Source organism: Pezoporus occidentalis, unplaced genomic scaffold (genome assembly GCF_034315485.1).
Source record: "Pezoporus occidentalis ecotype Australia unplaced genomic scaffold, CSIRO_AGI_Poc_V1 ctg118, whole genome shotgun sequence".
Taxonomy (NCBI): domain Eukaryota; kingdom Metazoa; phylum Chordata; class Aves; order Psittaciformes; family Psittacidae; genus Pezoporus; species Pezoporus occidentalis.
The window spans coordinates 763976-789052 of NW_026912972.1; the positions used below are offsets into that span (position 1 = coordinate 763976).

Here is a 25077-nt window from a genome sequence, read left to right on the forward strand (position 1 = left end):
CAGCACCCTCACAGGGAAGAACTGCTGCCTAAGAGCTCATCTCAATCTCCCCTGTTCTGGCAGGTGAGAGCAATTCCCTTTGGCCTATTGCTACAGTCCCTGATGAAGAGTCCCTCCCCAGCATCCTTGTAGCCCCCTTCAGACACTGGAAGCTGCTCTGAGGTCTCTGCACAGCTTCTCTTCTCCAGGCTGAACAGCCCCAATGTTCTCAGCCTCTCTCCATACAGGAGGTGCTCCAGCCACTGATCGTCCTCATGGCCTCCTCTGGACTTGCTCCAGCAGCCCCATGTCCTTCATCAGCATGATATCTAATCAACATCAGTACCAGAAACACCCCCCCCCCGCCATGTTTTTCTCCCCTGTTGTAAGAAACATTCCAGGCACATCCTGATTTCAGTTTGAAATCTAAGTGAAACTGAATGCAAAATATGCATCTAAGCATCCATAAGCAAACGGTGGGGAAAACCAAAGCTTTATAGTTCCACTCAAAAAGTTAATTTAGTCACAAAAACAAATTACTGACAGACATTTGGCACTTGAGGCTGTGAACAAGATTAAGATGAGCAGGAGGTTGCCAATGTCAAATTATCTGAAGATGAAACCTCACATTTCTTGCCATTTTGGAGCCAAGCACAGGTTTTAATTGGTGAATGCAACAATTCTTTATATTTTAATGAGGGGGAGTGCAGAAAGAAGAGGATCTTAAACAAGAAAGCAGATGGGTTTCTGGAAAAGTGCAGAACTGTAAAAATCCATATAATACAGCTCACCATTTAAAAAGCAGCACCAGGTAAATGCAGCAGTACTTAGCTGAAATGCAGCAAACTTGTGTGGAAATACCCCCTCCTTAAACTAACATCACAACACAGCTCAGTTTAAACCTCAAAGGTTTATTGGTGCCATCTCACCCCTCCAGCATGGATACGGAAACTGAAGAACCGCTTTCATAAGTTTCATTCCTTTAACTCATCATAGAGACATGGAATGGTCCGGGTTGGAAAGGACCTTAAAGCTCATCCAGGTCCAACCCCTGCCACAGGCAGGGACGCCTTCCACTACAGCAGGTTGCTTCAAGCCCCATCCAACCTGGCCTTGTACACTTTGAACCCATACTGCAGACAGGCAGCACACTGCAGTGGTTTTGCTCCTTGACCAGGTTTGCTTTCAAGTGTAGCACACTGGGCAGAGTTTGAGGAACACCTCCTAGTGCTCTTCATCCATACAACTTGGATGCTCTTCATCCATCATTTTGGCAAAACACACATACCCAGAGAACACGAGATAGTGCCTGTATTTTGTGAACTTGGGTCGGAATGTCCACAATCTTAAGGTGATCTCAAAGTTTCCATTCAACTGAGATTCTTACAGTCTACAAAACAGAATGGGTAAGCACTGAGTCCTACTACTCCTGGATGTTAACACATTCCTAAAACACCACAGGCAGAGAGCATCATTTAACACTCTGAAACCCTCTTCAGAGAGCTCATCCTTCCGCTGACACCATTCTGGAGAAGAAAGCTCAGTGAAAAGACAAATGGGACATATGCGTATATCTCAGAAGCAACCAGAATGATCAGATTTCCTTGCTGACCTCTTTTCAGCTGAGCACTGAAATGCTACGGCTTCCTCCTGCTTTACAACGTTCTAGAAGCCAGTACGAAACACCACCACTTCTAAGGTCTCATTTAAATATAAGACAGCCTTTGGTATCCTCCTGGCCATCTCGCTGCAATGGAAAAATGATGAATGACCCAACTATGGCACTAATAGAGCAGAACATCTAGCCGCAAATGTCATACTCCTGGAGAGTGTCAAGATCTCTACTTCAAACGCCTTATGGTGAGGATCTAGAAGGAGATTCGGAATGCACAGAGACAATGAAAGCTGCATGAGTGAAAACTGCTAATCTTACAGTCTAAACAAGGTGGTGCTGGCAGATTGTTTGGGTAATTGTGCAAAATACGGTAAGGATGTTCCTGTACTCTCTCTCAAGACAACATCATCTGCTTTGAAACCAAGGATGAAGTTTGAGCCTGATTTATTATTATAAGGAACTTACTTGTCACCCCCAGCACAGCAGGAGCTCTGCCCTGCATGCCTTACATTACTCTTGGGAGCCACAGGTTGCAAAACTGCATCTTCCCCTGTGTAAGTGAACATCAATCTGAATTCTAAAGTGCTGCAGGATAATTCTTGCTGTGCATTACTGGCCACAAGGAAGGTGCTACAGTGATTCTGATCATGAGAAAATACCAGTTTCCTATTCCATTTCTTGACCGAGTAAAGGTGGACGCATGCCGGTGGAAGCCCAGCTACCTAAGACGTTTATGTGAGTCTTTCTGGTTGACTAAGCTGTTTGAGGGAAGAGCTTGTCAAGCATGTGAGCTAGATTTTAATACTGGAAGTTTTGAGTCTGCAACCTCATGCTGAAAGGGGGTAATTATCCAGAAAAGGCTAAAAAGTTGTACTTGGTAACCCAAGTTTCCTTGAGGTATGTTAGGCTGTTTAGAAAGCAGAAGGCAAGAAGAAGTCATTGCTAGCAGAGTTTATCCTGGCTGAACTGGCAAAGGTCCCCTCTGGAACTATGTGCCAGAAGCAAATTGTCTGTTGATAACAAGAGGGTATGCAAAGTACATGAATGTTTCCTTGTCCTTCTTAAAGACCATGTAAATTATTTGCACATATTCTGTCTTCTACATGGCAAATTTTACAATAGTAAATATTAGGAACCGCAGGAAAACCCGGAATAACTCTAGAGAAAACAGAACCCAACAGCCCTTTCCCTTTAGACTTGCTTCTCAGTAACAATTTCCTTCTTTAGAAAGAAGAAAAACTGAAACCACTGATGTACTTTAACACTATAAATCTATTTGGAATGGTATCACAGAATCAAGGAATGGTTTGTGTTGGAAGGGACCTCAAAGCTCATCCAGTCCCAACCCCTGCCACAGGCAGGGACACCTTCCACTAGAGCAGGTTGTTCCAAGCCCCTGTGTCCAACCTGGCCTTGAACACTGCCAGGGATGGGGCAGCCACAGTTTCTCTGGGCACCCTGTGCCAGCACCTCAGCACCCTCACAGGGAAGAATATAATTTATCCTAGTCAAGAACTTGCCTATTGAATTCCTAGAACTTACAATGATGCTTTCTGGTTCCCTTTTGAAATGAAAGTGTTAGGACTGTTAGAAGCCGGTTGAACCATTTTCTTTTTCTATGTACAGCAGAAGACTCCATCATTTAATCATTCCAAGTGCTCACAACCAGAGAAGTAAGGCAAGTTGTAAGGTCTGCATTAATATAAACACTCCAATGACCTCTCATACCCTATGGCACAGTGAGAACTCAATTTTACATCAATAAACCCTAACAGCAAACTGTTCGAAACTCCAAAGACACCAGGTATTACAACTTACATAAATTACAGCTGAGATCAAATGGCCCGTACAAGCAATTGTACAGTGATAAAGCCTAAGTGGATGATATTTAAACAGATACTTGATTTACTGCAGAATTTTATATCATGCTAGAATTCAAATGTCAATTTACAAGTCCGGAGGAAAGAAATCCCTGTCCATTGCAAACTACTGTTTGCAGTGCTGTTTCAGAAGAGCTTAATATTGTAAGTTTAAGGAAGAAAATCTTCCCTCTGATAGTCTCAGGACACAATCTTAGAAGCCAAACTATAAACCCTGACATTTAAAAAGAGAATAAACAAGTTACTTTGGAAATAACATCCTCAGTCTTCTGTAAGTGAAGTCTAATGAAGCTGATTTGTGCAGTACAGGTGGCTGTGGTTTCTTCCATCAACCCTTCTGATGTTCAGTTTAAAGATCTGTCTCTCAGGCTCTTTAGGGATGCACAACTGTGAAGGCTGGAAGAACAGTGCCATAACCTATTAGTAGCAGCAACACCACTAGTTAATATTCATCTGCTTTCCATTGCAATCACGCAGATGCACATTCTTGAACCAAAAACTTCAACACCTAAGCAGATTACGAATGGCTCCCCTGAGACCAGACAACCTTCTTATTCCCCAGCAGCGAGCGAACAGACGTAACTCTGGGTGAAACGAGAAAGAGCCATTAAGGAAAAGATTTATCAAAGGAAAAAAACTGAAGGCTTCCAATGCGATCCAGGAAAACCTCTTGGCCAATAGCTGCAGCAGCAGTAATTGTTCTAAATCTATCAATAAAGCTAAGCTGCTCCTTCATTGACTGCAAACACCAATTTCTTTCATGGAGGATTATAAGTTGATGCTCATGGTCTCTCTACTGCCATTAGGGTGATAAACAGTTTAAACTACATCAGGATCTGACATGTAGATCAATTCTGAGTCCATAAAGAATCTACACAAGAGCTTCCTGGACAGGGATTTACTGCCCCCAGTTTTTATTCTCTCTTGCTGCTAAAATTACTTCTGTCAAGTACTTAAAAGAGTCAGGGAAAAAATAAAAAGTAAAAAAGAATTAATTTTTCATGTGCTGCTGGAATGGTCTTTTTAAATTCCAGAGTTTTTAAGGCAAATATGTTCCTGCTTTTAAAATCAAGCTGAACAGTGGGTGGTATTTAGCTAAACAGCGAGCCGCTCGCACGGTCCGCTCACTATCAAGCAGACAGCAATTTGAAACACTGAACTAAGCTGTCTAGATTTTCTCTGAGGGCAGTCACAGGCTTCACGTTACCAGCACCAAATGATATTAGACATTTAATTTTAAACTTCAGGTACTTAAATGTAAAACCTTACAACAGTAATAGTCATAAAGCAGTGGGGCATTCCATTTCAGAGAATGGATTTTTCTATTTTTCCCCTTTAATTTAACCAGCACCTCCTGTTTTGTGGCTCTGCCCACTACAAAGTAATTTATCTAATTAGGAGATGTTCACAGCTGCTTGAAAGACAGAAGCCCCAGGAAACCAAAGGTCTGGTTTGGAAGACTTTGAAAAGTTCTCTGGAGCCACACAAAGTATTAATTTAATGGGGGGGGGGGGGGGGGGGGGGGGAAGAAGGTGCAGAGAAAAATTGAATCCCAATATGTTATTTTGTCTACAATAAAACCATGTGACAATAAGCACCATATTCTCCCATACACTGGCATTTGAATTCCAAATGATGCTTAGCTTCTTGCCTTACCTGCTGCTTTCACAGTGTTACCTTTTTATGAGTAAAATTCAAACCTCTTTTAATGGAGGAAAAATACCCCCTGAAATTAAAAAGGGTTTTTCATGCGTCAACTTGCCAACATAAAGGACACATCTCTGAGCTTACAGAAGGATGAGACAATGAGAGCAGTGAATTATGCTGGAGGTTTTGGAGCAGGTTTAGCACGATCTTGTTTTCTGCTAACCTAAAACACACCTCACCATCAGTCCAATTTCCTCCACATATTTATAAAGTTAAAAATACAACTTGCAGAACCTCTGCAGGAAATTGTTCAAGCCCAGCTTATTCAGAGGTACCCACCAGTCACCTGCGTTTTTTGAGTAGGTATTTCATAGGTAATTCTAGCTGTCGTCTCTTCTGATCCAGAAGTAATCGCAGATGAATGTCAAGTCAGAAAAGGGTACTGCACATACTTGGTAATACAGAGGAGAAAAGGCTCCCTTCACCAGGAATTAAAAGCCAGCTGAAGCTCAGCATCAGGAGCAAAGCACAAGTCCAGCACGGATCTCAAAACCAGAAGCAGCATTACAGTGTAAAGGGGAAAGGGAAAAGTAGGAACTTCGGTTGAATTTCTACTTTTCAACATTCTGATTACATGCCACTTTGAGGAACTTTCTGATCTGCATTTTGAAGACTTTCGTCTCCTACAGCCTCAGTTGGCTCTAAGGAGCACAGGGATGATATATGCTCACCTGCCTATAGGTATGTCAAGCTATAAAGGACTGGAGACTATTTTCTCTTTCACTTGCCTTCCTTCTAGCGCAAACATACAATATTCTCCAACTTTTCTTTGAAAAGCTACAGTATAAAAGAAGGGCGCAGAAAGCCAAAGCTGTGATATAACCTTTCAAAAGGAAAACAGAATTGGGATGGATTAAAACGATAAAGCAGCTCAGGAAAAAGAGAGACACATCTACATCCTTAACTGTGAAATCAGTTCAGTCTAAAGGAATCCATGTAGGGCAATGCAGATTGCCCTATAAGACTAACCAGTTTCTAAAGGAATGGAGGAGTTGAGTGGACACTGAAGGGAACAGTGCTGAAGCATTTTATCTTGTTGCTGAACAGGATCTACAGCTGTCACCGAGGCTGAAATAAATTGTTTGCTATAGAAATACTTGGTCAAAATCAGCACCATTCTGATGCAAACACCATGCTCCTGAAGATGTCACCCACAGGCTCCATAAATGTATGTGCTGCAGTTATCATAGAATCATAGACTGGTTTGTGTTGGAAGGGACCTTAAAACTCATCCAGTTCCAGGCCCCTGCCATGGGAAGGGACACCTTCCACTAGAGCAGGTTGCTACAACCTCCATCTAATCTGGCCAGTTACTATGGACTTTAGAGCTAATGCCACTCAGAGCCAAGGTGACTGTGATTTTAAACCCTCCATTCTCATAAAGTGGCACTGAAAAGCTGCCCAAAGCTGCTTAAAAACCCAGAGACAGTATCAGGACTATTAAAACCTTATACAGATACATATATATATATATATATATATATGCATATATATACAGGACATGTGAAATACTTTTTCATATTCCTGTAATTCTCACTATTTCAGGGATAAGCCATTCAGAAACAACTTTCCTCCCCCCTTTTCCTGTCCTATTGACATTTCTCCCCATTACCCATATTCTCAGTTTATTCTCAGTTCACTCTCTTTCACACGTTCTTCTCCTTTTCCCCATTTCATGAACTTTCCATGGTTTCTCCAACTGCCTGTTAAATCCTACGCTTCAGGACACATACACTCCAATGCTATGAACCATCTCTGCACCACAACATATTAGAAACACCCATGTCCCAGCACACCCACCACAGCTGCTTCCAGGATGCTCTGATTTGCTTGGTAGCAGGTCATCTATAGGTGAATAGCATTATATCCCTGTCCTTAGCAGGCACTTCACTGAGGCCAAAGGCACCATTTTGTTACCACATATCATGCCTACCCTTTAGAAACCACACCCCCTGTCTCCCTGATACAATCTAATCACTGCAAAGCACCATCTGGAATAGTGTTTGCTCCTTTTAATGCTGTTAAATGCTCCACAGAGAAAACACTATGACTATGCCAGTAGTGTGCACACATTAAAGCAAGAGCACAGCAGGGAAAGGACATCCCGATGAAAAGATGTGGAGGATAATTTACTACTAAACACCTACCACACAGAGTAAGGAAATAAGAATATCAAGTGAGTAACCTACATGATGTACCTGAAACTAAAATGAAGCTGTATTAAGTGTATCAGCTCTCCTTGCTGATAAAGTATTGTACTGATCTGTTTTCTAATCTGATTTCTCTTTTTCTCCCAAATGCCACAAGTTTGCCTTCCAACCGAGCATCTGGGTGAACATCAGACTGTTTGGGTCTTTTTTTTCCTTTTAAAAAAGTGAACGACCAGACTCCCCCTTCACCCCAAAGCAGATAATCCCCCCCCAGCTCCAGGTTTCTTACCACTGCTAATGCCAGAGTTTGCAATGACTGTTGCCTCACTCCACTGATCTGCACTGGAGACCGAGTAAGAGCGCTGATGCATACCATCCGGACGGCTGTTGAAGGAGACTAGACTGATCCCACTTGCCATCTGAGACACAGATGTGCTAGTAGTCACGTTCCCTAGACATAAATGGAAAACAAATTGTGTCAATAGAGAAGACAAAATCGATTCGCATGAAGATGGATGGGTGCATCTTAACAGAGCATCAAAAGAGGTCACTTAACCAACACCAAAACCAAGCAGCCCTCCTTGCAACAATGATGGGTGATCAGCTTGGGGCACTGCAGATTTCGGCAGCCCTCTCAAATCCAGCTAGGAACTTCTGACACAAGAGACCGAATTGTCAAGATTTCACCTCATCCTTTCATTCCTCTTCTAGGAAACACCACCTTCCACAACCCTGCTACCAATCACATCCTGTATAGGTTCTCCACTTGATACAGGCAAACACGGAGCATGCAAGGCAGACTGCACAGAAAAGGAAGGTATTCATGAAAACCACTGTTCACACAAGCAACCGAGATGAGCCAACGAAGACTTTAAACCAATCTACCTCAACTCCACAACTTTAAACCAATCTACCTCAAAATACTATTTCACGTAAGTATGTAGCCCAAGTAAAGCCAAGAACACAGCCATGGAGAGCAAGTGACTGGTAGCACTGCAAGACCAAACAAGACACTTAGACTTTTAATCTTAAAACAGTATCACGACACAAAGCACACACTAGAGGTTTGTTCCATTGACTGCAAACATCATTCCTGTGTCTCGTCTCACAGCAACACACCCGTCACAGCTCTGTCTGAAGGTCTATGATGCTATAGGTGAGATACAATAATAGCCTTTCCCCAGCATACATGAGAAACAAGTATTTTCCTGATCACTGAGGTCTAGGACAACAAAATGCTGGGAAGTGTGTGTGAGGGGCAGCAACAGGAACAGGTGGCTCTGGGGAGATGAGCTTTAAAGTCCTTTCCAACACAAACCAGGCCGGGATTCTATGATCTGGTTGAATAAATGCTCAGAGTCAAAACAATAAAAACCTTTGCAGAAAGTCAGGTTTCTGATGGTTTCAGTCACAACTTGATATGGGCTCAAGTCCGCTCGACAGTGTTGGTTTCTGAGTGTATTTGAGTCCAGTTCTATCACAAGACTTGCATATTGCAAAGATACAAAGATTTTACAATGCTACTTCTATTCCTCACGGCAGGCTCTCACAAATTACCCCACAGGTCTTCTATGGATTTAAGAATACTCTTTAAGAACACACATAAAGGGAAAGAGAGACAATTTTACAGAACACCCTAACACTTTGCATTTCCATTGCACCTTCTACTGATGAGTTCAGAAAAATTAATGAATTAATTTTCAATGCTCCTGTGAGGTTGTTAATTATCTGCTATCATTTCCCCCATTTTTCAGAGGTTAAATGACCCAGGGCCACAAAGGAAGATTGTGGCAGACTTGAAAATAAAACCCAGATCTCCCGACTCCCAGTTCTATCATTATGTCTTTTCCCAGAGCAGCCTTTGGGAAGACAGCAGAGCTCTGTGAACTACTTTGTGTTATTAGAGTTCGCGTAATTGTCCCTTTCTCTCTTCCCCTTTCCCAAGACTAAATCTCATCTTTAGCCCCTAGCACAGATCCAGCACTATAGTATCTGTCCACCTGCATCTTCAATGCACTTACACAGTCCCAAGAACTTCTGCATGGTAATTTCTGCTTTGGAGATATGAAATAGATACAGGATTTTGGAACCATGTTGGGACCTCCCAGTGCAGTGCTGTAGCTACTACGCATAATTCCTCTCTAATCACCTTCCCTGGGCAACCCTTTTGTCCAAAAGAATCCCATAATTAGAGCATCATCTGCCAAAGTATTGGAAAAATTTATGCCTCCAATATCTTCAGGATATTACGTTCTTGACTCCATCAACTGAGAGCAAGTTGCTAGTGCTGGTATTTTAGCACCTTCCAAAGAAATGTTCAACAAAGAAAGCAGGCCTACAGAAATGCAGGTACAAAGCAGAGGATCCGGTTATAGCTCAGTGTCCTCAAGTCACAACAGAAAATGGAAATACTAGCTAACAGTACACAGATTTCAAGATTTCTTAGAAGAAATATCTCCTTCCAAATGAACTTGTGTAATGCTACTGATGCTCACTTTGGAATAACCTTTTCCTGTTGTTTTCACAATCTATTAATAAATGATTTGATGATATACCACATGAAAGGGAGAGGCTGACATCAGTGACTGAACTTCAGATCAAGTGGACTCTAGAAACTTGAGATTTAGGCCAACATCAACACCATGTGGACCAATAAAGAGATGCCCTAAGATCTGCTCCTAGGGCAGGACAACCTGGTGGAGCAGCGGAGGATGGGGAACAATTGGTTGAGCAGCAGCACTGCTGTGAAGGACTAAGAGTCAAGAGTGGATGTCACAATGTGTGGTAACACTGTACTTGACACAAACCACAAGCTGGACATCTAAAACGCTGTACACAGTGTCTCCCACTTAAAAAAGATGGTTGGGAAATTAGAAAAAAGCCAGCAGAGAACTACCAAGACAGTCAAATCTCTTTGGTTTTGCTGTACGACCTTTTTAGGCATCTTTAGGTTATTACTAGTAAATAGCTTTGGAAACAACTTGTTTTCTTCACAAGCATCTTTAGGCATCTTTAGGTTATTACTGGTAAATAGCTTTGGAAACAACTTGGTTTCTTCACAAGCATCCACCTTGCCAAACTCAAGAGCAATGTCACAAAAGTGCACTTTTAGCCTGTAGCTATCTTTCACACGGCACCTAGAAAAATGGGAAGCCACATGTAATGAATTCCTGGAAACAATTACTGGATGACCCATCCATGTTACCCTGTGCTGGGAGTTGCTCTCTCTCAGCAATAATATGTTGACATCTTCTGACCAGTTCACATTTGAACATAAGTTTTAAGTCACTTCCCGTGACAGGACAAGGGGCAATGGGTGTAAACTGGAGCATAGGAGGTTCCATGTGAACGTCAGGAAAAATTTCTTTACTGCAAGAGTGACAGAGCACTGGAACAGGTTGCCCAGGGGGGTTGTGGAGTTTCCTACATTGGAGATATTCAAGGCCCGCCTGGACAAGTTCCTGCATGATGTACTCTAGGTTACCCTGCTCTTGCAGGGGGATTGGACTAGATGATCTTTTGAGGTCCCTTCCAACCCTTGGGGTTCTGTGATTCTGTGATTCCAACCATGATGCAAAAGCAAAACCTTAGAAAAGAGAATATCAAGACTTCTACATCATCATGTCTGCACCCATTTTCACCTTAATACCACCTTCTTAAACTCCATCCCACATGTTACTGCATCAAACTGTTGAGTACGTGACTTATTCTGCAAACCTAATAAGAATTATTCTTCCATTTAATGTTTCTGAAAGGTACTGCCATAGCGTGATAGACCTGCTACCTGCACCCCTTGCATTAATACTTATTCAAGATTAAATTCGACTTTCTTCACGTGCTGTAAGGTTTTCATGGTACATCAGGCCATGCAAGCCAGAATCCATGGGTAGATATCAAAAGGACTGGACTATAGAAACAAAGTGTGCCCTTTCCCCTCCCTTTCTGAATGTGTTCAGCTCTAGCACAAAGTTGTTACTTACAACCTTATTTCAGAATCATTATTTCCCAATTTATAGCTCAATTTTCCACTTCTCAGTTTAACTGCAGCATGCCAGGACATGGATTCTACCACCCCAGTAGGCACTAATGGCATCACACCAAAACAAGGACTATTGGAAGTCAGCTACTGTTCTTGCACACTTTGTACGCTGCACAGTGCCTCTACGAAACAGTCCTATGGATTTTCCTGTCTGTAACAGGCAAACCCCAACCCAGACACCTCAACAAAGCATTTCTGCTCAAGGATAATGCCTCAATAGAAAGCATCTCAGTCTTTCAGAAGAAAAGTGAAAGACAGTTAAAAAGAGGACGCCAGCAATACTCATTGAGAAGTGAACCCTGTACACTGGGTTGGGCACATGAAGCCTTTACATCAGGCTTTAGAAGCAATGGCCTTCCTTGATGCATTCTGCCTCTGCTGTCTCCCCCGCTTGTACATGCATACACACACATACGTATATATCACAGAATCCCAGACTGGTTTGGGTTGGAAGGGAGCTTAAAGCTCATCTAGTTCCAACCCCTGCCATGAGCAGGTGCCTAAGAGCTCATCTCCATCTCCCCTGTTCTGGCAGGTTAAAGCCATTCCCCTTGGCCTGTCCCTAGAGGCCCTTGTCCAAAGCCCCTCTCAACGTTTCTTGTCAGCCCCTTTGTATCTACCTATCTGTAGACAGAGAAGATACATACATTGACATTAACACAAAATCCATGGTCAGCTACCTGGCCTATTCAGGAGCTGTGAAAGAGTGCTTCTTCAAATACAGCATATATGCATCAGCTGGTTGTTTAAGTTGATTAGCAGGGGGCAGTTAAATTACTATGCTAATCCATGTATTCTCAGCACTGTTTCCTTGATATGGATATGTGTATATGCTTACTGGGAAGCCTTGATTAGTTCAAGCTTCAATGTGTCAAAGGCTCCAGATTCTTTCCGAAGAATAATTTCAGCTGTACTTGCATCCCTAAAGTGTGGGACCTGATTTGAAAAGGTACTTACCTCTACCATATGCTATTTTTCTTTAAACAATTTGCATTTCAAAGTGAATATGGCATTTATATTTGAATGAATATCAGTATGTTGCCAGAACTCGTCTCAAATGAGCGAAAAAAAAGATGCTGGTCTCCTATTGAACAAAAATGTTTTCATCTACCAAAGGAGCATCAAAGGGAGAGTTCCTCTTTCTAGCTCTAGACAGCTTTATTAAAACTATCTTTTCTGATATTATAAAATACCCTGTTACGATCGCGCTTACAAAACGTTCAAACAATTAAGCTCTACAAAACCCATCCAAATTAAGATTCAAGGCAATTTCCAGCTTGGGTTAAAGCTCAGCAGAAGAGCCTCTACGAAAAGTGAGAGCACTTACACAGAATCCAAAGTGTATATCCATCTATTCAGGGTAAATAGCCACGAACAGCAAGGAACAAATAAAGACAAGAGGCTCAGCAGAAGATCTGCAGAGTAGTGCATTCCTGTGTGTATATATAAAGAAAGGCTGACAGAAACACACACACTAGAGGTAGAACATGTCTCCGTTTCCTATGCACAGAGGGACTTCCTGACAGCACCAGATTATAACACTTAGAAAAAGGAGGAAAATAAGATTTAAACAAAACCAGGACCATACAGGATGCTAAGTGCACATCTAGTCAGTAAAACCCAAAAGATGAAGACTCAGTGTTCTATAAAAATGTGAATAAAATATACAATAAAGTTTAACAGAATGTTATCTTACATAAATGGTATCTTACATCTGCACAGAGACCTCAGAGCAGCTGCCAGTGTCTGAAGGGGGCTACAAGGATGCTGGAGAGGGACTCTGCATCAGGGACTGTAGCAACAGGACAAGGGGTGATGGATTGAAACTTAGGGGAGATTTAGGCTAGAAGCTCTTCCCTGTGGGGGTGCTGAGGTGCTGGCACAGGGTGCCCAGAGAAGCTGTGGCTGCCTCACCACTGGCAGTCTTCAAGGCCAGGTTGGACACAGGGGCTTGGAGCAACCTGCTCTAGTGGAAGGTGTCTGTGGCAGGCGGTTGGAACTGGAGGAGCTTTAAGGTCCCTTCAACCCAAACCATTCCTTGATTCTACATATGCAGTAACCTGCCCAACTATATAAGAAACCATTCAAGGTTTTTGCCTCTTTCTCCTGTAACAGAACAGGATGATGACAACATCTTAGCTATTCCTCTTTTGCCATCTTTTAGCTTTAACAGAAAGAGCACAGTGAATCCTCACTGGGCAGCACAGGTTATTTTAACACACCCACCACTTTAAACTGAGCCTTCACCAAGGACACCACCCACTAGTTACAAATGCACAATGCGTATCATTCGCAACTATACCCTAAGAGGCCAGATACAAATGACTTCGCTGCATGGAGGTGGTCACACATTCGTGATTTCTCCCAAACAAATCACTTAGTTACAAGAAGTTGTATTCAGAGTGCAACTAATATACTCTTGGATTTATGAGACGAGCAGAGATTGCAGGGGTCGTGAAGCAGAACTGTATTTTTCTATGCAGCAGCAGCATGTGAGACCTGCAGAGAGTGGCTGCACAGAAGCACAGAAAGACTGAAGCAGATGAACTAGAGCCGATGCTTTCACCATGGCCGTGGTTTATTTGTGTTACCCTCTTCATGTTCACAATGAGTTTCTCTTCCAAAAAAGAAAAGAAATTAACCTCTTAAGGCCAGAGGGCTGCGCTCACCAGCTGTTAGAACTAATGAAAAATACATTAGAGTTGTGGGTCAGAAAATCCTGACTCTTGATATCAGAGGGTTAATTGTTTCAAATCATGTTGGGTCAATTTATGTTGCAGGAATACTGCCTATTCTTGAAATGCCCTCTAATTCAGTAAAAGGCACTGTCAAGTAGATTAGATTGGCTGTTGGTTGCCTGTTCAAAACCCACTCCTGACACTGCTCCCTGAAGTTTCTTCAGGCATCAGGGCGCAAAAGGAAAGCGAAAGAGGCCACTTTGCCAGCTGCAAAAAGATGAAAAGCATTCCCTTCCCCTTCCACAATTCCGCATTGCCCTGATGAACCAGTTCCTAGAGTTGTACAGGTATCTTTCCATTGGACAAATCTTTCCTAAAAGTGGGTGACCATCCAAGCTGCACCACTTTCTGCCTCCTGCTTTGCCTATAAACATGCATGCTGGGACAACTCCTGCTTTAGCTGGAAAATCTGGGAATGGCTCTTCTGGGTTCCATCCACTTGCTGCTTCACATCCCAGCATCCATCTGTTACAGATGCATCCTCCTTCCCTTCCCTTGCCACCTCTGGAGATCGGGTTCTCCACTAAAATCTGGGAAAAGTACTACTTACAGCATTTTGCCTCTCCAGCTGAGTCAGGGAAGTCTGCATTGGAAAGTACTGCACAGGCATCAGAGCTCTTTCTGTTAAGAGAGAGCCAAAGAGCTCCAGCTTCCATAACCAGGTTCTTGAGTCAGGTTGTCAGTGGGGGGAATGGATTGGATTCTGACTGAATGACACTGATTGTGTCTGCTGCTTCAATCTGACTGCAGCGTGTGAACAGCACATTGCTCATGCCTTGGGTCTATCAGGGACCTAAAATAACTTCAGCTTACCTGTACACAGAACAAGAAAAGAGTAAGACAACAGTTTTGGGGAACAGTGATTCCAAAACACGCTGGTTCCAGCACTGAAACTCTCCTTCAATACACTGAGAAGCTTTTTCAATGCTGTAGCAGGCGACTTCCTTGTGGGTTTTACTGATTTTGAAGATGATTTTATTTTTTCCAGAAGCATTTATTTGCTGAACCAATTTCCTGAGGATAAGCAGCTATTAATAGAGGAAGACGCTCCATCTCACAGCCTGGCAGGGTAGCCTCTGCGAACAGGGCTTGATTAGTAGTGTACAAACTGAGAAGGGTCAATACTAATGAACAAGCAAGGCAATGCCAAGAAATATCCTGGCAGTGAAGGACATGGTGCTGGGATTATAACGAGAAAAGCTATTATTCTCAGAGCATGCCAAACCAACACAGCAAGCGTGGAGGAAAATTAAGTCATCAGAGGAGACATCTCTTCTAAAGGAAAGTTAAACCCAAGATCTTCACCACAGGCTTACGCTCAAGATCCCAGACTATTTATTCTACTGGGATCAAAGTGTGTTTTCCCTTCCCAGCAGGCGTATTACTATTATTTTTCAGCAGTTTTAAAAAATAATAGTAATAAATAAGGTATGCTTTGCTTTCTGGCCAAGAACTGGTTGTTACCTGCTTGTTAAGGGATTGCATCTATGGAGGTGACCATTTTACACTGGCAAATGCTCTACTTTGGATTGCTGTTATTGGTTGTGAATCCTGTTCACAACTGTGAATCTAACTTGGCAAGAAAAAAACAACAGTGCAAAATGAAACCATCCCGAGGTATTATGCTGCTCACTCGTAAAGCGAAGCATGAGTAGGGGCCTGAGGCAAAAGATGTAAAATGCTGCCTAATCTATTTGACTTGGCTGTGGAAGTTATTAACAACGCAATTGGAGAGGGGCTGGGAAGGAAGGGACTTACTTGTGGTGCTGGATCTACAACAGAAGCTGATTAAGATGAACCAAATGAACTTTGGGAGCCTTCCACCAGCCTACAAACCTGTCCAAGCTCTGCGAGTGGCATCCAGAGCCTCTTTGGGATGGGGAGGGACGACTGCTGGTATTCAAACACCCCCAGACGCTTCAGGAAATGGAACAAAGAAACTTTATTTCTGAACAAGAGACAATAGATACAAATGGGAGATGACTTTTTTTTTTCCCTCCTATAGCTATTGCCACTGTAACAGCAGCTAAGTGAATGCATGTCTGCAGTGTGAGCAGTTTTGATAAACAGCCTCTGCGGGCCACACAACGGGGATAATGTATCCTTAAGTACTGCCAATGAGCTGCCATTCTGCACAGCCAATTACTTCTGTGCGTCTGTCACTCAAAGGAAAAATGACTGAGCCCATTAGATCAAACCTTTGTCACTGTTCCTAATGCACTCTTAGGCCTCATTAATCTGAGGGAGCAGCAACACAGCCGCCGGTGCCTCATTGCCTCCCCCACAACAGGCCCACGTGAATCTTCTCATCTCTCCCCCAAGTGCACCACGTTAATCAAGCTCTCCTTATTACCCCGGTCCCTGTCACGCCGGAGAGCGCTCTCTCTCTTAAATGCTCTCATTATGGTCCATCTTTAGAGCTGGCTGAGTGGGGAGAAAAAAAAAGCAAGAGCCAGAGAGAAAGAGAAGAGGAAAAAGCAAGTCCGATCGCATTAATATTCATGACAATAATTAGTATTCTAGGTCACTGAATATTCATGCTATTAGTTTGGCTTTTTATGGGTTTGCTGGATGTCCTGATTGCTGGAGTGTGGAGGAAAACAGCATGGTTGGGACTTTAGATGTCAACGGCAGTTCAATACTCAAAACACATTTGTGAATTTTTTTCCCCTTTTGGTAAATCAGCTTTGAGCCTCCTGATGGCTTTAATATTTTAAAATCACTGGGGGGAGAAAGAGCGAGCAATTCCGCAAAGGTCTGAACATCCAACCAGGCAGTGCTACAAGGGGGAACCAGCACAAACCGGCAAGGCTGCACTGGGTGGACAAGACAGATGTGGGATTTTATTCAGGATATGGCGCAACGGAGGCATGAAAATCAACCTGGGAAGAACAGGCAGGGACTGAGCAGCACCGGCTGCATCTTGTCCAGCATCTACATTCATCCCATCATTTCTACCATTCACCTACATCACCATCACTAGAGATGGGCATCATCAAGAAAGAATCCTAGGACAGATTGTTTCCTTCTTTCCTTAAAGAGCAAACGCTTTTCTCTCCCCTCCTCAATATTCAACAAATGCAATTCTTTTATCAAATACATATTTCATCAACACTAATATTTGCCCTGCTCCCTTTCCCCCACTATTAAGCAATACAGGCTACTAAGACAGAAGTATTTCTCTCTTGCTCTGGAAAGAGCAAATCCTAGTCCAAAGGTACTGGAGAGGATGACCTTGAGGGATCCCCTTCTAGTGAGATAAAAGGGAATTCTCCGCTGCACTTAAAATTGGGCTTTTTTTCCTTTGAAACGAGCAAACTGGCAACCTCTCCTTTCCTTCGCTGCAGCCGTATATCACTGAACTAACAGCAAACCCAACCACATGGAAAATTGACTTGGGTGATTAATGGCAAAAGTAAGTCACAAACTTGCATTTGTGCTCTGTGGCAACATCATAAAACTCCCGCTAAAGTTGAAGCACACGAAATGTTTCATGGTAACACAAGCCAAGGGAGGTACACATAGACTGCATCGGCAGCGAATAACTAACAACTACCAACCTCTGGCACAGTCAAGTCAGACAGTGCTCCAGCACAACAATTTCAATCATCTCCAAGGAGTTCACAGCAGGTTCCAGTATTCAGGATTCAGTTCTGTGTTTATCTGCAAAGGAACCCAAGATCTACAGGCTCTGGAGCAACTGCCTATTCTAGCAAGCTCTTGGCTTGATACGTTTTTTACTCATCAACAGCTCAAAAGGGATTTGAATCGTCATAGTCACCTCCAATTAAAAGGTTATTATGAAAATGCTGATGAATTCAGTAATAGCAGCCTTCCAATATTTGAAGGGGGCTACAAGGATGCTGGAGAGGGACTCTTCATCAGGGGCTGTAGCAACAGGACAAAGGGGCGATAGGCTGAAACTTAAACAGGGGAGATTTAGGCTAGACGTTAGAGCAGAAGTTCTTCCCTGTGAGGGTGCTGAGGCGCTGGCACAGGGTGCCCAGAGAAGCTGTGGCTGCCCCATCCCTGCAGTGTTCAAGGCCAGGCTGGACACAGGGGCTTGGAGCAACCTGCTCTAGTGGAAGGTGTCCCTGTCTGTGGCAGGGGGTTGGAACTGGATGAGCTTAAGGCTCTTTCCAACCCAAACCTGTGATTCCATGATTCTAATTCAATAGACTTGGCATCAAGACTTGAATTCACAACACATCACAACAGAGGAGTGATCCTAACCATGGTTTTTCATCATGCTTCTCCTGCATACGGCATGCCACACTTCAGAGGGTACTGGCTCTCAGTAATGAACTCAAGCTATTAATTCAGATGTGGGAAACAGCTACCCAACTGACTACGGTAGAGCTGCAGCCTGTAAGTCAGGCTTAAAAGGTAAAACAAGAGTAATGCAGTGGTTCAAGAACAGAATTACTAGACGGATACCAGAACCTAAAGTCACCATGTCAGAATGTGAGAAGATACACTAACGGAAACCCAATTCCCTATGTTTTTAGCAGAAAGCTCTGGAAAGGAGTCAATTCCAACTCATTTACTTCCCAGTACTTCAGGGTAAAGTAAAATTCCTAATGACCACTATGCTGATTTGATAGATGATCACAGTTAATAACAGATAGAAACCTCACATTTATAAACATGTGAAGACACCGTGCTTATAACATGTCTGCAATGTCAGATACACTTAGCAGATAACAACCTTTAGCATACTTAACGATGGCTATGTAGCTAACACATTTGAGGATAATTCACATACTGTACAGTCACTATTGTAAGTAAATTTAATAGCACCAAATTATTTAAATGAAGTGTTAATCAGGAAACAATTTATCTCTACACCATAAGCTATTTTTAGATGTGAACTTTCTACATCAGTGGCTCTTGCTGCAGCTCAGGCTTTGGGTTGTTTGTAGAGGAGAAGAAATAAATGACTCCTGGGAGAGATTTCAGGAATAAGTTCACCTTCAGGTCATCCAGCTCAAACCCAGCCCAACTTGGGAGTAACTGAAACCCAGATCCTCTCCTGCTCCAAAGTCACCAAGAGCCGAGTCAGCTTCTAAAAGGCACAGAGACGTGGCCAGTGCCTGATTTCCAGGACTGCCAGGCCTTGGACACTGCTGCCATCTGCTACCAACTGACAGCTGGAACTAAGCAAGTCCTCAAGTTACCCTGTTCTGCAGTACTTCCAACTGAGATGCATCATTCACTGCCATGTAAGTTTAACGAAAATTCAAGTTTCTTAAGCGTCATTCAACAACCTTAAGACATCACAAAAGTAAACATAACCCAAACTATCCCAAGTCTGCCCGTTTGCTACCTCCTATGTGTATGGGTACCAGTCTCTGAGAGAGCACCCCCATAGCATGTATTTTCATAGAATCCTAGACAGTTTTGGTTTGGAAGGGACCTTAAAGCTCACTCAGTTCCAGCCCCCTGACACAGGCAGGGACACCTTCCACCAGAGCAGGTTGCTCCAAGCCCCTGTGTCCAACCTGGCCTTCAACACTGCCAGGGATGGGGCAGCCACAGCTTCTGTGGGCACCCTGTGCCAGCGCCTCAGCACCCTCACAGAAGAGCTTCTGCCTAAGAGCTCATCTCAGTCTCTCCTCTGGCAGGTTAAAGCCACTCCCCTTGTTCTTTTACAACCCAGCAGTTGATAGGCAAGAGGCTTTGGGTTTTCCTCCCTATCAGGCCAGCTGATGTGTTGTCATCTTCCCAAAAAGCAAGAAATTCCACTAAGAGAAAACTGTGCTGAGCATTTGTGAAAGAATGAATTTAAAACTTGACAGTTACAGGCCATCAAACAGACATCTAATACAGATACATATACTTATTAGCAACATTGGCACTGAAAGCCATACTTAAGGGGCAGCGACAGTGTTTAGTAATAGACCACTTGATAGCTTCAAATGAAGACATCATGTGAGATAAGCACCATTTGACTGTTTCGACAATAAAAACTGCCTTTTGGTTTTGATGTTTGAGTGAAAGTAAGTTCAGCTATTTCTAGGAACACAAGTTAGTGGCAAATCTCAGCAGAAGAACGCTTTCAGCGGGCCTGGGCTATCACCAGGTATAAGCAAATACGATGAATTCTATTCTGAGGGGCAGTCTGAGACATGATGTTTTAATGGCATTCGTTTAGTATCTTAGCTGCTTTTCAGTAACCTGCACACAGTTCTGTAGCAGCACAAAGAAAATGAGTCTGTTCCTGACTACATCAGACAATTACATGAAATACTCTTCTCACTTATAAGCACAGCAAGTAAAATTCTACTTGAGGTCCCAAATCTGCGTTGGCTGAAGCACAGAAGAACAGAAAACATCATGTTTTGGGAAGAGGCAACATGTGAAGCTGTGAGAATGTAGTGTATTTGCAGGCCTAGAAATAAAAAGAGCAAGTGCTGATTCTTTCTGTGTCTGGTCCAAATTTCCTCTGTACAGCAAGCCCATGTACAGAAACCTCCCAAAGGAAAATCAGCGCTAATTTCAGCACGGCAATTAATTCTAATGCATTACACAAGATGAAGACAACATTTTACCAACAGAACAATTGAGAAAAAGCTCTGGGACAGCAGCATAGAGTGCAAATGTTTTAAGTTGCATGAGAGATAACTGCAGAGATCCCACAAGACCTCCTGGAACTCCAGAATCTGAGCACTGAGTACCTACAGGTCTCCTACACAACAGAAGCTGTGACCCTCTGCATAAAATCCACTGTCAATATACCTGATCACATGAAAGCTGAGGCTAACAAGCTAGGCACAGCTGCTGACAGTGTCTTCTTTACCAGACTAGTACTTTCCTGGTATTTTAAAATCACTCCCTGCAATACAACTCTTTAGTCTTACCTGAACACAAGAGTATTGAGAGTGACAGACAGACTGATGTAGAGCTGAGCTGTGGCTCCCCATCCCTGGCAGTGCTCAAGGCCAGGCTGGACGGGGCTTGGAGCAACCTGCTCTAGTGGAAGGTGTCCCTGCCTGTGGCAGGGGTTGGGACTGGATGAGCTATAAGGTCCCTTCCAACCCAAACCCATCTGGGATTCTATGAAATGTGCAATACCCAATTCAAGGTCACAGAGAAGTTGTTTCCATCTGACCTGACAATTTAAGAGCATGCCAAAACATGTAAATCCCATGCTATAAACTTTATATTAGTACGTATCTCTAAACATGTTTCCAGACACGTACTTCTCTGGAGCAGTCAAGTAATTTTTGCCTCTGTTCAAAGGCTTTAAAAGATGATTATCTCTTATTGCAACGTCTTACCACTGGTTTACGGACCCAGTCCAGCATTTTTCTTCCCTAAATATGCTGAAACCCAGAAACATTCCCATCACCCAGTCATGGAAACTGAAGAGCAAAAGGGAAAACTCCAAACCAACCATGAAGAATTCTCTGCTATGAGCTCCTCCAGTGACAATGCCAGCTCGGTGCCTCTTGAGAGGTAGGTTACAACTTGATGTTCAGGCTTCAGACATTTCGGGTTCCAGGCCAAACTAGTATAACATGCCACAGACCTCACCAGGGATGGCTGCTCAATGGCACCACTGCAAAGCCACATGGCTTTGTTTCCTAATGTTTTTCTAACCATTCATCTCAATAAGCAGCATCCGCAGCTGGAAGGAAAATCCTTCTCCTCTTCCCCTAACACAGGGGAATGCGCTTTGCAAAAATGCAGGGAATTACATCTTGTCTTAAAGCATAACTATGAATATACAAGAGAAGACTCTTTAATAGCATGGTGATCCTTCCTGTGGTTGCTCATGTGTACTGCACAGGGACAGAAGTATATTTGGATGTCAGCACATGCTGGAGGTGCCTATGTTAACCATAAATGCAAAAGGCACTCAGCACTTTATGGACTTCATCCCAAACATGCTGACAAAACCTCCATATCAACATTATACGTTATGAGTTTTATAGAAACTGTGCATTTTACAAGAGAAACGGTCTCAAATGTTACTCCTTAATGCAATCTTTTAAATCCACTTTAGCTGTATGACAAGTACTTCAGCAAACAATAAACTGTGTTGTTTAGAGCTCACAAGGAGTCATAAACCACTTCCATAAATGAACTAAAATAGCTTTCTGCAGAAGCATCTTGCTGTTGGAAAGCCCAGAATTAGCCACCCTCCTCAAGGTGGAAAGAGACACCACAAAAAGCCCTTTCAAATGATACATTTCTTTTTCTAACCGGAGTATTAGACCTAACTAGATCAGTTGTAAGGTAAAATCTATTCTTCATATATGTTAATTCACATGAAGTTATGTAGGGTTTTGGCAAGTATAAGGTAACAAATACAAAAAGATGGACGTTGCAGGTTACTTAGAATCTCTTGTGGAGGCTTAGTGTTGCACATCAGTGGTTATTTGGAGTTGTAAATTAACAACACATAGGATCCCCATCACAGTGGTATGTGACAATTGCCTCCAGGCTCTGGCAACGCAGCCTTTCCCTTTCCTTCCCTAGCATGGTATTCTCTTACCTGAATTGGGCGAGATGTGTAAACTGCTCATGTCCTTGGACAGGCCGTTTGTTTTGGGACTGGAAATGGGGGCACAAGCTGACGTGGCTCGGGGTGGCCTCTTCCCGGGGACTTTCACAGTGGTTCTCAGCAAGTCAATCTCCTTCCCGTGAACGTTCTGCATATAGTCCTAGTGCAAGGAAAAAGAAAACCCCAAGCAACATCAATCAGGTTGTTCTGGAAGCAACAGAACTGGTCATAAGAGTTTTGGTTTTGTAAGACATTTCCCCTACATCACCAGCCAGCACCCACCATGTGTTTCCCCTTCCTTCCGTTTTCTTGATAACCCCTTTCATGTTTCTCGCTACAAATACTCCTAACGAAGCCTGAAGCTTTATAATCCACACCCCAGCTACAGGTTGGATAAGAGGCAATTTACAACATGACTAGTTCTGAGCCACATGTCAGAGTTCACCAGCTAGAAGGTCCCAAAGAGAAGACAAGGTTGACTGTCCCCCATGAGCATGCTTACTTGTGTCTCCTCTATGCCAGCATTTTATGCACCTATCTCTTTCTTCCTCAAACCTGGCTGAAACTGGTCAGCAGGCACAAAAGTTATCCTACACACACACACAAAATCATAGAAGGGCAAAACTTATGCAAATTGTATCCAATTAAGCACACTGAAAGCTGGAAACTAGAAGTGGAAAAGGCTTTTCCCAATTCTTGTTTGGAAAGCCCACAAACAGGAAATAATCAGATGAAGCTGTGGGAAGACAGCAGCCATCTGACTGGAGAAATCCATGGGAAAGTTCTGCAAAAAGCTTCTGGAAAAACAGGCCCTTGAGATTGTGCTTTCCAGCTCCAAAGGCATTTCCTAAATTATCCATGAGCTGCTTCAGATGAAAACAGAAAAGCAACTGGACACAGATGTCTCTGTCAGACGGGACAATTCATCAGAAGAGAGATTTCCAGTAGAGACAGTGAATGCTAAAGCCCATTCACAAGACACCGAAGTTTTCATCTCCTGGTACACATGGTTGTTGTTATTTGTGTTCCAGAAAACATAACTGAAACTGGAACAACTATGAGAACACTGAAAAAAACAAAGGAGACTGTTCTTTAGCAGAAGACATCCCAGGCAGATAGCACAGGATAGCAAAATCAAGGTGGAAAGGGGTAAAGAGCGCTGCACAAAACTACAACTCGGTCTATATACCCCAAGAGGAAACCAGCAATTTGAACTACAGACTGGGAAAAGAACTGGGCTTAAGCCCAATTCTTTCTCAGATGGAGCTTGATCAGCTTGTAGAGGCCTGGGTGATGCTGAGTGGCTGCATGAGCAAAGACTCACCAGCACAGACGTAACTCCCAGTTGTCGACATGGCCAGGGCATGATTCAGCCAGATGACAGGTGTTACAGGAAAGACTACTGATCTTAACTAGGTTGGTTCCAAACACAAGTCTGTACATCACCAGAGCATCAATTCTACAAGTAAATACCCGGATGGACTAAAAGCACACCCAAAGTCTAACTCACTGCTGTCACAAGAGAGCAATCAGCTCCCTCATAAAAATCCTTCAATCTTTGGTCAGTTTTGACAAAACAAATTACATATTCCACCCAAAAAAAAACCACCATCAACAACCTACGGCTGGACCAGCACTTATTTCCTCATGGGTAATATTAATCTGGGATAAACCTCCCAAACTAAGCCAACACCATATTTCTTTGGGAATTATTAACAGCAAAAAAGGGCGGGGGGGGGGGAGAGGCTGAAAACTTTGTGGGGTGACAATAGAGAGCTCTGCTGCCAACAAAGGCAATCCATTAATAACAATTCATTTGCTAGGTGTTAGAAATGAACAAAACTGCTCCATCCATAAACTATCAAGTCGGCATTAACTTTCTTGTTCAGTGTCAGTTCTTCACAAATTAAAATACAATAAGCAGAACATAATTAAGCATTTATTGCTTATGGGCTTTAAAATGAGCCTTAATCAGATAGTGACTGAACCTCAGCGTGTACTCTTTTTAATAGACACATTTTGTTTAATGTACAACCAGCAGCGGTTCAGTTTGAGGAGGTGTTTATTCCAAATTCTTCAGCTGAATAGCACGTATGATTTCCCTGCTTCCCTGCCAACTTGTGAGATGTGACAGAGCGTTATTGAAGCCCTTTTAATTGAGAGTAAACCAGGCTTTGGTGAGCTATAAACCATTCGAGAGAGTAAGTGAATGTTGGCAAGCAGGAAATAAAAGTGCCGGAGCCATACCGTTCTTGTATGAGAAGTGCCCCAACACAACAGATGCCACATAGGTATTAATGTCAGCTTAAATATTTATAGGGATATATCAAATGTAAACAATAAAGCCTCTTTCATTGTGTGCAAGATGCATAGTGATAATCTCTGCGGTCCCCCAAGGAGGAGAGGCAAGCCTTGGGTTTCCAGCCACCGGAGCATCCATCCCCATGCACACTCCCTCAG

At 43.0% G+C, this 25077-nt stretch overlaps 1 protein-coding gene across 10 annotated transcripts in view; it reads right to left on the reverse strand.

Annotated features, from left to right (window-relative positions):
- The window catches only part of AGAP1 (ArfGAP with GTPase domain, ankyrin repeat and PH domain 1), a 320146-nt gene that overhangs the window by 97052 nt on the left and 198017 nt on the right, over nucleotides 1–25077 (reverse strand). For 8 of the 10 annotated variants that reach the window (XM_062642581.1, XM_062642573.1, XM_062642588.1 and 5 more), the window contains 2 exons: nucleotides 22609–22777; nucleotides 7621–7782 (listed from right to left, as the gene is read on the reverse strand). In XM_062642581.1, the coding sequence (XP_062498565.1) occupies nucleotides 7621–7782; nucleotides 22609–22777 (331 nt within the window). The remainder of the gene's footprint in view (nucleotides 1–7620; nucleotides 7783–22608; nucleotides 22778–25077) is intronic. The other 2 variants (XM_062642604.1, XM_062642566.1) reach the window with 1 other exon arrangement.